The sequence below is a fragment of the Gossypium raimondii genome, chromosome 7, assembly GCF_025698545.1.
Source record: "Gossypium raimondii isolate GPD5lz chromosome 7, ASM2569854v1, whole genome shotgun sequence".
NCBI lineage: Eukaryota > Viridiplantae > Streptophyta > Magnoliopsida > Malvales > Malvaceae > Gossypium > Gossypium raimondii.
This window is the reverse complement of record NC_068571.1, coordinates 1718715-1733020: the sequence shown is the minus strand read 5'-3', so window position 1 is coordinate 1733020 and position 14306 is coordinate 1718715. Positions and strand designations below refer to the sequence as shown.

General features: G+C 31.5%; 2 protein-coding genes across 3 annotated transcripts; one reads left to right on the top strand and one right to left on the bottom strand.

The window, feature by feature from the left end:
- The first annotated feature begins 991 nt into the window (after positions 1-991).
- LOC105768715 (hypothetical protein) lies at positions 992-6602 on the top strand. 2 transcript variants are annotated; one of them, XM_012588832.2, is made up of 14 exons: positions 992-1231; positions 1305-1449; positions 1555-1622; positions 1764-1817; positions 1908-1991; positions 2095-2180; positions 2337-2417; positions 3101-3231; positions 3642-3683; positions 4219-4295; positions 4364-4454; positions 4533-4614; positions 5878-5950; positions 6093-6602. In XM_012588832.2, exons 1-14 carry the CDS (start codon positions 1143-1145, stop codon positions 6259-6261), a joined length of 1272 nt encoding a protein of 423 aa, XP_012444286.1. In that variant the 5' UTR covers positions 992-1142; the 3' UTR covers positions 6262-6602. The 2 variants fall into 2 exon arrangements, with proteins under 2 accessions (XP_012444286.1, XP_052489467.1); XM_052633507.1 differs by lacking the exon at positions 1764-1817.
- Positions 6603-7330: 728 nt separating this feature from the next.
- LOC105768722 (carbonic anhydrase 2) lies at positions 7331-12393 on the bottom strand. Its single transcript, XM_012588845.2, has 10 exons — positions 12322-12393; positions 12004-12233; positions 10524-10585; positions 9671-9808; positions 9426-9474; positions 9214-9330; positions 9038-9091; positions 8526-8611; positions 8338-8443; positions 7331-7695 (listed from the first exon to the last, which is right to left on the bottom strand). The coding sequence occupies exons 2-10, from the start codon at positions 12193-12195 to the stop codon at positions 7531-7533; spliced, it is 969 nt and encodes a 322-aa protein (XP_012444299.1). The 5' UTR covers positions 12196-12233; positions 12322-12393; the 3' UTR covers positions 7331-7530.
- Positions 12394-14306: the final 1913 nt, after the last annotated feature.

Below are 14306 nucleotides of genomic sequence, written 5' to 3'. Positions count from 1 at the left end.
TCTATCGTATTTACTCAGTTTATGATTGTCACTTTTAATAATATTTCAAACTTGTATTATCTCTTTAAACATATAATATGTTTTACCACTTATTGTTGTTGGTTGTAAATTGGGCTCAAATAGCCTTTTGGGCCAATGATTAGAAAGAAGAAGAAGAAGAAGAAGGATGTCATCCAATTTTTAAGGCATTTATATTTTGGTAACTAAAATGAAAAATTTGCAAATTGGTTATCTAACTTTTAGGGCACTTTCATTTTAGTCACACAAACATTAAATCTCTAACAGTGGTTAACTATACACTTCACATCATGTTTTAGGTTGCTTTCATTTTGGTCACCCCCAAAATGTCTTTTTAAGTAATGATTGGGGTAAAAAAATTAAGGGTTAAAGTGAAAAAGCAAGAGAAACTAAAATAATAGACAAAAATTATCAAATTGTACTTATTTATCACATTGCCAAAAATTCTAAATTTGAGTTTTGAAATATAAATTCTTAAATATTAAGATTCAAAATTATAGTAGCAAATCGGTTGAAATTATCAATGGATAAAAATTTTCAACAATTTATTTAATTTATTTTGATGTTTTGAAATTATTTGTTAAAATTATCGGTGAAAATTATTATCTTTAATAGTTGTCTACAAAACTCAAATTTCTTTTGATTATTTGATATTGAATCTTTAATGCTAATCTAAAAGTAAAGAAAAGCATTGCAATTAATTAATTAATTAATTTTATCTTCCATTCAAGATATGATGTGGCGTATGCAGTTAATTGTCGTTAGAGATTTAACGCTTGAGTGACTAAAATGAAAGCACCCTAAAAGATAAGTGACAAAATTGCAAAAATTTCATTTTGGTCACTCAAAATGAAAGCACCCTAAAATTAAGTGACCAACTAGGTAGTTTACCCAAAAGAGAATTAAACTTTTTTGATAATTTTAAATTTATTTTTGGAATTTTGATATACTGCCACGTCATAATGATGTTTTCGGCTGAAACCGTCTAAAATCCTAAAAGACCGAGATGCGCGGGCGATTTTGCTTCAGTTCTTCTTCTTCCTCAAAACTCACTCTATTTTCACTTCTCAAACAAAAATCAAAGCGAAAAATTTTAAAACCCTAGAATCTTTCTCAGCAAAAAAATGGGGAATTATTTTAATAAAGAACCGCCGCCGCCGGTGGTTCTCGTTCCTCCTCTCTTCGATTTTCCTCCTCTCGCCGCCCGTACCAGGTTCACTTCAATCTCCGCACTCAAAACTTGTTCTTTTGTTAATTTAAGGAAAAATTTGAAAATTTTCTTGCAGGATGTTGGAAAGTTCTTATAATATGTTGTTTGGGAAGCTAGGTTTGAAATGTTTGTTCGAAGATTATTTTGAAGAAGCTAGACATTTTAATACTATTTTCATGCTGAAACCAATCGATGATCCTAATGTTGATATGATGGCAACCGTATCCTTTTAATTATTGAATTGAAAAAAAAAAGAGATTTAAAGAATTGATGATCGTAATAAGAAGCAATATTCCTTTTTCTTTTTAATTCCTTAACATGATTAGCTTTCAGGTCCATTTAATCATAAACCTGAAGAGAGAATTGCTGGAAATGCGTCATTTCGCTGGCAAAAGTAAGTTTCAACTTTCTTTTTCCTTTTTACTTGATTTTAGCAAATGCCTTTGTAATATTCTTCAGTTGCTTCTCTTATGCGATGTAGTAAAGAATTTTGAACAAACTTGTTTTAAATAATATTTTTATATTATATGAGCAGTGATGTGGATGATCCTCATACATTCATGGACCTTTTTGTATCAAATTCTGATCCGTAAGGCATTTCAGTTTGAAGTATAAAGTTTCACTTTCTTTCCACATTTCTTCTGGTTTTTGCATAATTCATGGTGAGCTTTCGCTTCAGTGTTTTACGGATGAGGTCCTGCACTTACTTTCCGAGATATGGTTTTGGGGTATTTGGCATTTTGCCATTGCTGTTAAAGAAAAGGTAAATCATATTTTTTAAGCACACCTTCATGGTATTTCCTGCTACCACTTTTGTCACATTTGTCACATTGGTTCTGCTGATGAAATCTATAACTCCCTGGCAGAGTAACTGCTGAAGACTACGGTGTCATGGGATTGAGATATGGATCAGGATGGTTATCAGCTGGAGTCACAGTTATGCCCTTTGCCAGTATGTGTTTTGGATTCATTGTAATAACTAATAAATCCCTGCTTTTAAATTTGGATTGTTATTATCAGTCAAGGTTCCTTATGTTATGAGTTTCTACATAAGGAATGCAAGTGTATGGAAACAAACTTATATTTAAAAAATTTCTATCATCTGCAGTTAAAGATCAATTGCCAAGGAGTGCATGGCTCGTAAGCAAGTTGGGAAGGTTGACTTTTGGGGTTCAGTACGAGCCACAATGTAAGTTGCTCATAATCATATGCATTTTGCAAATTGAGGGCTTAGCTCATAAAAACTTATGATGCACTGCTAAATCACTCCTTGAATTTGAGAACTTGTGTGCTTGTTTGTCTTTTTGATAAACTTTAACTAATGTATATCAGGTTTTCTTCTGCATAACTAGTTTTCAAATAAAAGAAGTTAAGGGGTTCAAACAGGTAAAAGTCAGGGGAGTATTGATTGCTAGATTTAGTGAGATGTAAAATCTCTTACTAGGGAGTTAAAATTGGGAAGGCTGCAGTTTTTACTTATACTGACAAAATCTGGACATCAGCCATTAGTATCTACTGTACTTTGCAGCCATGAGAATTTGGAAGGATTTAACATGTCCTTTATATGAAAAAAATCTGTAACTTCTTGCTATCATCTATGAGAATGCTTTAAGTAGTGTGGTCGTTTTACACTCTAACTATGGAAATCGGAGACCATAATCATTTAAGGGTAGTTAAAGTAGAATATTCCTTACACTGAAGAGTACATCCCTTGTAATTATTTTGTGGGTTTTCTATGTTGCATATTACTTATAAATTTGTTCCGAATATGTTGATTCTTGAATGTCAGCATGTGTTTCTTCTTTTGCATAATTCATGTGTGATTATATTATAAATGAAACTAAATGTTACTTTTTATTCTTCTATATTCAGATGGAAGTGAAGATGAGATGAAATATAAAAATAAATTAAACTGGAGCTGTGCCATTGGTTATGGAGTAGGATCAGGCTGTCCCTTGAGTCCATCATTTACTTTTGGCCTTGAACTTGCCAAAAGTTCTCAGGTTTGTTCACAGTTTAATATTCTGACAGATGTCTTTCATGGAGAACTGGCAATTGCTTCATTCCCTAGAGCTTTTAGATTACTAATTAGGGTGGAAGGCCTTTTGATGACTTGTTTTGTAAATTTAGTCAGATTTAAAACATTAGTAGCTACAGGATTTCTTTTTCTTTTTTTAGAGCCAAGGTTGCTGCACATCCAATCACTTTGGTCATATTATTGGAACTTAAACCTTCAAACCATTTCATTGTAAAACTGTTTGATCAGTAAGGATACTGCTTTGTAAATTGTTGTACATGCAGCTTATGGTGTCTGATTTCTTATCCCCTTAAGTGCGTCTACAGGTGATTTCTTCTGTTTCTAACTTGTATTCTGTGCTGATTTTTTTTAATCTTTTATAATCCTCAACTGCAGTTCATTGCATCGTTCTATCAACATGCGGTGGTCCAAAGGAGGGTATGTTTCCCTGTCTGTTTCTCCTATTTATTAAATTGATCTGTTCTTTCAACTATCAAGCTCTGTTTATCTCCTTTCAACCTGAAATTACAAATGGAGTTCATTGTTTTTTCAATTTTCCAAGTTGCAATCTACTTTGCATCTGGCTAAACATGCATTCCAGATTCAAAGCTGATCATACCTACAATAAGCTGATATGAATCATGGTCTTATCATTTTGTGAGCATAGGCATTTTATTTGGGATCCAAGCTTTGAATTTGAAGGCTTTATACTAAATTATATGCCTCAAGTAGAAATTGACTTACATATGGGAAGAAAGACCTTGTTCAGATTCTGTTGTTATGCCAATTTTGGTGCATAAAAGATATTTTGGAGTACAATCTGCAATACAATGGCCCCCGTTTCTCTTTTTTCTTTTTCTTTTTTTTGGTGGAAAAGCATGTGTGTTCTATCTGTTCTATTAGTTCACTTTGTTTTTATTTTCTGGACACCAGTTTGTGGCATGATACTGACAAAAGTGATTCAATGAAACAGGTGAAGAATCCCTTTGAAGAAAGTGAAGTTGTTGGAATAACTAATTACATTGACTTTGGATTTGAATTACAAACAAGGTATTCCAGTCACAGAAGTTAACATGTGATCAATATACCGAATATCTGACTTTGTAATACTTTTAAAGGATGGATGATGCCAAAATATCAAACAACATACCTGATTCCACCATTCAATTAGCTGCGTCCTGGCAAGCCAATAAAAACTTCTTACTGAAGGTAATATTTGCTGTGTAATCTTGTCTTCCCTATTGATAACTGTAACTCCAAAAGACGCATGCATTCTGTTTTTTGTAGGGAAAGTTGGGACCTCTCAGCTCATCACTAGCTGTGGCTGTCAAGTCATGGTGGAAACCTTCGTTCACTTTCAGCATTTCAGGTATTCCCTTTTACATGCTAGAATTCAATATATAAGTAATCATAGGTGGTTATTTATTAGGTTTATGTCAGGATTTGGCATCTGAACTATATCCATTTTTCCACGGTGATGCTCAACTTTTTTTTTTTCATTTTTTGTACTTAAACTATCATTTCGTTATAGTTTTTGGTCCAACAACCAACCAATGAGAATGTTTCAAGTGGTGTTCTTTTACATATAGCAATTGGTGATGTGTCATACTGTCATTCATTAAAAATATTCAAATTTAAAAAAAATATATAAAAATATTAAATAAAAAATGTAAGTTTTAATAATATATAAATTTAAAATATATAAAAATATTACTAATTTATTAAATCTAAAAAAGTCAATTTTTTATATCATATCAATTATATAAAATAAAAAAAATATTAAACATTATATAAAATAAAAACGATTCATTAACAAAGGAAATTCTATAGATTCTAAAATTTTTAAAAATATATATTAAAAAGGTCAATGTCGATCAAAGGCCAATCAACATTGGTAAACCTCGGTCAAGGGTCAGCGGCCACGTTATCAGTCAATGGTCTCATCATTGACGATAACATGTCAAAACGTTAGAAGCGTGACGCGTTTTCATTGGTTAGGTGTGTCACTTTTTTTTAATACTATTAACGTTTTGAACAAAAATGTTCAAAAATATAATGGAGGAATAGTTTAAGTACCAAAATGGGATAAAAAATTTAGGTACCAAAATAAGAAAATGGGTATGATTTGGAGGTCAAATTGTAATATATGCCTATTTATTACCATTAGGGGTGATAATGGTTCATATCAGATTGGTTTGAAAAACAGGTTGCAGTTAATGTGAAGTATTTTGTTTTTTAAAATTCAAACCGAAACTGAGCTGATTACCAAAGATAACTAAACTTAGTTGAATCGCTTCAATTCATTGGTTTCTAAAATTTTTAAAAGTAACTTATTATTAATATTTTGAATTTATTTTCACTAATTTAATTTCAAATATTTACTTTTATATTAAAATTTAAAATTAAATAAAAATTAGCATTCGGTTCGGTTCAAATAATTGTAGATTTTTTACTTGTAAACTAAAAACCAAATCAAATAGAATCGAATACAATTAAGTAATAACCAAACCAAACTGGTATGATTTTAGATTAGAACAAATCAAACACTAAAGTACGAGTCTGTCTCAGTTTTCTTGTTCAGCTCTAATTACTATATGGTTTTTAGCACTTACATATTTTATGCAATTTGTAGCAAATAGGGATCGCATTTCTGGAACTACTGCATATGGATTGGGCCTCCGCATAGAAAATTTAAGAGAAGCCAGGTTCATTTGTTTCTTTCCTTTGTTCAATTAAGTGTACTACCTTGTTATATATTGATGAGAACAGTCTACTCAGTGATCTATATGTATGTGATTAATACTAGCATGTCTGTAAGTAATGATATATCTTTCTCTTTTTTTTCAGCTATCAAAGAGCCGATCCAAATTTCGTAATGCTGACACCGAACAAGGAGCACCTAGCAGAGGGCACTGTTTGGAAGACTGGAAACAGGCCAATGCTAGAGGCAGATGTAAATGCCGGAAATTTTGATCGTTTACCCAAGGAATTGAGACCCCAAGGAAGAATTTTGTAGATATTAGTTCTGCTATTTCCACACCTCAAGTAGGGTATTACACTCTTTTCTCTCTCTCTTTCTATTAAAAGTCTTTTTAAGAGTTAATCATTTGTGAGAAGAGTAGATGCATTAGTGAGATTAGAATCCCGGAATTCTTTGAAAAAAGACAAGGGAAACCTAGGCGAGGAATACTTCCTGTTGCAGTTGTCTGTGGTAATAAGAATAGGTGATTTTGGAACCGATTGCCATCTTGTTACGTATAGAGGAGGTTCATGTTTATGGTTGGAGTAACCTTTTGGAACTTCTCATTTTACTATTGGCTTATTCCCAAAGAGCAAGAACTCTATTCTAATTAGGCACTTTTGTGTTCCTTTTCTTTGACAATAACACAACTAATAACGCCAACCGGTAATCTGATCTGGGTTGATTCATTTTAATTTGAATAAAATATGGATCTTAATTTGTGAATCGTATGCAGTTCGACTCATTTTAGAATTAACTTGGAGTCTAGTCATTTCAAGTTGAACTTTAGATCATTTTGGATTTGGATTTAGGATTGCAGATTCAAATATTTTTGTTTAAAACATGCCATAAGTCCTTGTACTCTCCACAATCCACATTTTTGGAATTTAGTCCATGTACTTCTATTTTTAAGAATTTAGTCCCTTTATTTTTTTGATTCCAAAATTCAAGTTCAACTGTTGACACTTTTAAAATTATTTTGTTAAATTTAAGTTCATTGCAACGTCATTGTTTTAGTTACATTGCTGCTATCGAGTATTTATTTTATTTCAAAATGTCACACCACCAAATTTAACAGTGTTTGACAGTTGGGCGTGAATTTTAAAATCTGAAAAGTAGAGGAACTAAATTCTTAGAAATAAAAGTACAGGGACTGAATTTCAAATTTGTGAAGAGTGTAGGTACTTATGATATATTTTAACCAATATTTTAAAAAAATAATTGTGAACCATTTTAGATTGAGGTCATTTATTCTTTAATTAATTTGAATCCAAATTCAAGCCCTATTGAAACTAAACTAAATTAATAAGGGTTAATACAACCTTCTACACATCCTTCAAAGAACTTAGAGAAAATAGAACAAGTCTATGGAACATAGTTTATTAGTAAAGGAAATGTAATGGAGAATGTACAGTAATCTCCATCATGAACAAAGATGGTAGTAGAAACAAAGAGATGCAGAAATAAGGAAGAAAGAGGGTGTCATTGATTTAAGTGGATGAAGTTTGCATGTTCTTCTCTCATATATTATGTTAAAAATACAGATCATAGTGCGAGAGAGGAACTGAGCTGGAAGTCAATAGTCCAGAGCTGGAAATTTCCTTTGATGAAATCATAGTATCCGCCCCTTAGAGTTAGGGTGTTGTTGACCAGCCCATTTCTCACAAATGGATAACTTAGCAGGTTTCCAAGCGATACATTCACTGCTTCCTGCAATATCAACCATTTTCATGCACACATACGTCTATATCTATATAATCTTAGCAAAGACTAAGACTTGGTTCCTTGAATATCCTGGGACTTATGGATCTCTAGTCTCATCATGTATTAGTTTGATAGATCAATTGGTTTAAGTTCGGATTATTCTAATTTTCAGTCCGTTTGTGTTTTGTGTTGATTTGGTTATATTTTGTAGTTGTTTTAACTTATGTTAAAAAATTAAATTAATTTTTTAATATTTGTAAGGAGCTAAAAATATAAAATTTGGACTAAGTTCCTTTGCTGAAACCACGTAAATTGTAGTGTCAGTTTTTTGCAATATTGTTTAAACCGGATCGGTTTGGACCGATTAGTCAAACAGTTGCGCTTGGAATTGGTCCAGTTAGAGGGATTAGACTGTTTGACCTATGGATTGGATGGACCAATTGAGCAAGGTTAGGTTTCTCTATTTTCTAATCTTTTTCTTTATTTTTATGGATGTTTTTATGATTTATTTAAGCAAAACCAGGAACAGATGGTTTGACCAGTTTCACTGTCAGGCTTGGTTTTAAAACCTCTTAATATTGTTATTATTTCCCTATATGGATTAACAGCATTATTTAATTGTAGAGATTTTAAATTTAAGATGAATACCTTCTCACAAAAGGTGCATTGAAGCCCCAGGGGCTCCCCACGATTTTCTGCATGAACCTTCTTCCTTGCAGGCATCCCAATTTTAACCCAATCTTCTATGAAATCACTGCATTATTCTCATTCATAATACTTAATTAAAATCCACCATTTTCACAACTCATTAATGCATATTTAGGGTTAGGGCTTACGTTGAAGTGGTTCCGTCGTACGGGAATGACATCAGCCCCTTGATTCCACCGCAGGCACTGTGTCCGATGACCACGATCTCTTTCACCTGAAAACAGGTCCATCAAATCGTGTTGGGTATCCAATTTTAGTGCATGCTCGAATTCAACTAATACTGATCTCTAAGTACATGAAAAAATGTAAAACAAATTGAACATAGTCGTCTTAGATACAGTAAAAGTACCATTGAAATTATTGCATTAGAAATTAAACTATAAAAACTAGTCAAATTAGTTTTTGTATATTAAACGAAAGAGTAAATTGGTTATTGCTACTAAAATCAAAGTCATGTACACTGATCTTGAAAATTTTAACAACAAGGCTAAATTATTTTTTATTTAATATACATGGATTAATTTGTTTGTTTTTTGAGGAGTATAATACAATATGATTTTTAGTACAAGGGCCACTAGATATGTCTAAATATGTGAAGTCTACACCCAAATTCAAATAAGAGAAGTTTAGAAGTGTTCACCTTGAGATGCAAAACTGCGTATTCGATAGCAGATCCGGTTCCAGAGTACTTATTCTGTCATAACATAAACAATGAGTTGACAAAATGGTTGAAATAAGTTTCAGTTTACAATTCTCAGTTCTACTTGTCATTAGCATTTACCGCAATTGAGCACAAATAGACAAAGAAAAGAGAACCTGATCATATGGTGGCACCATATTGGCGACATTGCGGACCACGAAAGCTTCACCTGGTTGTATGTTTAGAACATGAGAGGGGCACACCCTTGAGTCCGAGCATGCCACTATCATATACTGCATGCAATCATTTATTCATATTCCAAATTAACTCAATCTTTTTCCCAGTGGAACCTCCAAATCAATAAAACAAGGTTGAAAATATATATTACCGTTGGGCTTTGACCCTTGGCAAGCTCACCATACAGAGCAGGATTCTTTCTGCAAAAAAGTTTGAATTTGAGCTAGAAGACATTAGGTACAGACGGGGGTATATCCGAGTTGAGTCTAGCACAAGTTGTGAATACCTTGAGCTTGAACTCAGACTTAAGTTGTAACTACCCGATTAATATTCGAACTCGACTTGGAAGGAAAATATAAAAGCAAAGAAGGGAAATGGGGGGATGAGAAGACAAACTCGTATTTTTCAGTCTTGAAGTAAATGAAGCCTTGTTTCAAGCGGTCAACAGACTCATCGGAGGAAGCAGCAGTCTTCAACTCAGCTGTCACTTGCTCTACCTTTGCCGTCGCTGCACTCTTCAATTCTCCTTTCTCACTGCATTCCACAAATTCCCTCCCTTGCTTTAACTATTTCGTTTCTCACCAATCAAATTAAATATTATCCCCCCCTAAACATCAGTACCTAAATATATCATCCCAAATATTAATTATGTTCATCAGTCAGATTGTAGCTCTTTTTTTTTTCTTCTCTTCGCCTGGGCTTATTTTTGGTCCCAAAGTTATTCGATTAAAATATTAAAATAACATTTTTATTAATATTTATATATTTATAATTAAATTTAAATAAAATATATTTTTATAAATAAATAATTATTTAAACTAGACCTGATTTTGAAAGGCTAATTGTACCTTATCTACGGCTAAATAAATATGCTTAAGTTGAATGTTTGAAAAACTTTACAGTACTGTGATTAGATCGTTAAAGGTGAAACTTATCAAAAGGTAAAATTATTTAATAACTGAGTCGGAGATTAATATATTTACCATATAGATTATATCAATGAATCATCTTCAAGTCAAATTATTTTAATTATATTGAAAGAAAATTGAACAGTAATGCAGTTTTTCTATATAATTATTATTATTACTTAGAAATATTTAAATGCACTTAATTCACGGGACCACAACAACACTGGCTAAACTAAAACTCAAATCCCAACATTAATATAAATTTAATAATGAAAAAAAACAGAAAGCAATTAAAAATTAAATATGAAAATAAAACATTCAGTATTTTTGGTTTTAATTACTTGAGCAGTTTCTTGAGAGCTTCAATGGCTTCCTCGTATGACGGGTCTCCCATGGTTTCTTTCTGCAAGTTTTCAAAAACCCAATAAAGTTCAGACTTCAAACACATTTTGTAACTTTTACTTGGTACTGCTAATGAAAACATAATTATCCAATTATGTCTCTACATTAATTCAATTCAAAAATATATAAAAAATATAAAACAAAATTAATACATTTTTGGCAATCTATATATATATATATATTAGTCGATTTAAATCAATACATAACACTATTTGTTTTATATGTTATGTCAATAAATAATTTAAAATTTTAAAAATATATAAAAAATCATAAATTTTCAAAAATAAAAATAAAATACAAGTAGATTGTCATATTTTAAAATTTAACATTAATTAATATTTTTGTTAAAAAATAACAACTGGACTCTTTTGAAAAATTAATGATCAAATTCAACTCTTTTAAAAGACTAGAAGTTCAAATTTAACTAATAAAATAATATGAATTAACTAGATAAAAATATAAATATTAAAGACTAAATTTATAATAAAAAAATTTAAAGAATCACAAGTATAATTATAAATGAATACTAAATCTGGACATAATACATACATAGAGGAGCCTAACGAGATTCAGAATAAAAAGAGAAGAAAATCCACGTGTAATTTGGGTTAATCACGACCACACACGTATCATCAGACCAGTAGGGAGCTTATGTGAGCAATTAGGACCATTGATAAGGTACCACGTGGTGCGCAAATTAAAAAAAACAAACATAAAGTAAGGCAATCGACGTCTTCAAGCCATGCATAAATTTTCATGGGGAAACTCACTTATTGCCCACATTAAGAGTTCCTTTTTATGTTATTTTATTTTTTTTAATTCTAAAAAACCAAGACTTAATCTCAGTTAAAATTCTATCTAATATACAGTTAAAATATATCTGAGGTCCTTGTACTCTTCATAATTATTTTTAGGTATTTAGTCTTTCCACTTTTTAAATTTCAAAATTCGAATTCAATTGTTAATATATTATCTTTCTTTTAAATTGTTGGTGTAATTTTTGAAATAAAATAAAACTCACTTGGTAGTAATATAAATAAAAAATAACACTGTAATGAACTTAAATTTAACAAATAATTTTTATAGTGTTAACAATAAAGATTTGAACTTTGAAATTAGAAGTATAGAAATTAAATTTTTAAAATAAAGGTATAGATTAAAAGTACTAATGACACATTTTAACTCTAATATACACAAGGAAACAAACTTGTTCATGCAAAATTGTAATCGTATTTTGGTTAATATTTATGTTACTCTGGTTCTATATTTTCTCTTAATTATGTGTCTATTGTTGAAACCTATTTGATATGGCTGCGAAAATATGATTTTTCAAATAGGAAAAAAAATATAAATGTCTATATCAAACGCATTGGCACCCGACATTTGAACTTACAGGTATGAAAAGAGAGAGAAAGATACCCAATTGGAAGGAGTGAGCAAAGGAGTAGGTGCTGCGAAAACTGGTTGATTTCGGATGAGTGTAGGAGGAGAAGTGGAAGAGTTGAGGTTGGCGACGATAGAGGGCCGCCGCAATGTGGGTTGCCGGAGTGAGTTAGAAGGAGAGGTGGTATTGGAAGAGAGGCAGAAGCCGGAGACCGAAGCCGTGGACATTATTGCCGCCAAGGGATCACATTCATATATAGAAAACACTAGATTTTATACCATACTTTTATTATCAAACAATTCCTTATAGGATATAATATTGAAAGCGAAAGCTTAGTGAATGAGAGCTTCTACCTTTGTAGATGAGGTTTCAACGTTGGAGATCAATTTTTGCTCTCTTTCTCCCTTCATCAGTTTAGCTTACACCTTTAAAAAGGAAAAATAAAATAAAATTGTTCATCATCTTAATATATATATATATATATATATTTTATTATGCCTGTTGGGACATGCACATAATTAGTAACCATAGTCTATATATATATATGAAACAAGCAAGAATAATACCACCTATTTATATATCAAGGTTTCGTTTAAAGTATAAAAGAACTTGCAAACCTAAGAATAAGATAATAAATTGAAGATGTTAACATTCAAGTTTTAAATTTATATAGTAATTAAAACTAAGTTTAAAAAGTAATTTTTGTATATGGTCTGGTGGCTAAGGGATGTTCATCCATAGAATCCGCCTTAGTTGCAAGTGGTTTACCTTTTATTTAAGCAGCTCCCTTTGGACGTAGTGTTCAGTATATAGAGAAATCACATTTCTTATTTAAGTTTCCGAATAATAGTATATATTACTTTGTATAAATTCAAACCATTATTATATTCTTTACCCTTTACTTTTAATAGACAAATACAATATATGAGCAAGTACTCCAACCATAGATTTTTATTTTGTTATAATGAACACCGCTATACACATATATGAACCAAATCCAAATTCAAACCCACACAACCCTCTCTTTTTCTCTCGCAACACCTCACTAAAAATGATCGGTTTTGGTATTTGTTTTAAGATTCTTTTTGTAATGTGATATCATCTGATTCACTAATAGTGCATAGATGTATATGCTATTGGTGCATCAAATACAAACCCCAAAAATAAAAATTGGTGTTTGGACTAAGGGTCGGATAATCTTGAATGAAAGGGAAAAAAAAAATCAATGGTGTAGGAAGAAGGGACATGATAGGTGAATAAGATTTAGAGTGATGGGTAGTTTCATGGAGAATTGGAGATAAGACCCTATCTCTAAAACATGGCTGTTGGCTCATCTGTCTGCTACAAATTAACTGTGTCTGGCTCTGCTTCTCTTTCAAATATTTTGGATGTCAACATTCTAGCTAGGGTCTCTATTTGCAACCACATTTTTCACTATCCCTAATCCAGTGGGGTCTCACTATACCTTTTCCTTTCTCTAAATCTATTGTGATATGTGAAAGAAAAGTAACTTTCTAAATTTTTCATCTTCTGAAATTTAGTTTTATCGTTTAGTTTAACAGAAAAAAATTAGCCAAGGGTATATAAAAACTCCTTAATTCAGTTTGGTTTATATAATTACCTTTAAGAGATCTTAGATAGCTTGGAAATTCAAATCTCAATATCTGCAACTCTTACTTCTGTCCTCAAGTTGTCCTCGTGTTATGACCTCCCTTGTTTAAAAAAAAAATGGACATTATCCCTTTGATAGGAGAAAAATAATAAAAATCTAATGATTCAACTACAAAATAATAACTTAATAAGCTGCTATGTATCTCAACCATTAAATTAAACAATGTTCTTTACCAAACACAGCATAAAAGTTAGATTTGTTAAGAATAAAACCAATAATCTACTGATTTCGAGCTTACCGAATCATGTTCCTTGAAGGTTAAATTATTGATCATCTGATGCGATGCCCGATAATCAAACATAGAGGCAGAGCAGGAAGAAAGACCACCTTCAGTTACATCGTTGTGGGTTGCCTAGCGAAATAGCAATAGAGCTTCTTCAGACAATTTTAAGTCACAATTCAACCCAATGAGTCGGCCGAGGATGGCTTAACCCATCTCCCCCTACAAAGAAACCACTAGAGCTGCATTATAAATTTTCCTAGTTGAGTACTTGAAGTCTAACATTGCGAGTACACAAACTTTCTTTCCAAGAAAATGATGGGTCTTTTATTATTAGAAAAGTTAGATTTTCTTATATATATGTGTCATATGGTTTTGCAATAATGTCAACATTATAAAGCAATGAAAACTGTTAGGCCAACATCTTTGTTGTCATCTTTTCAACT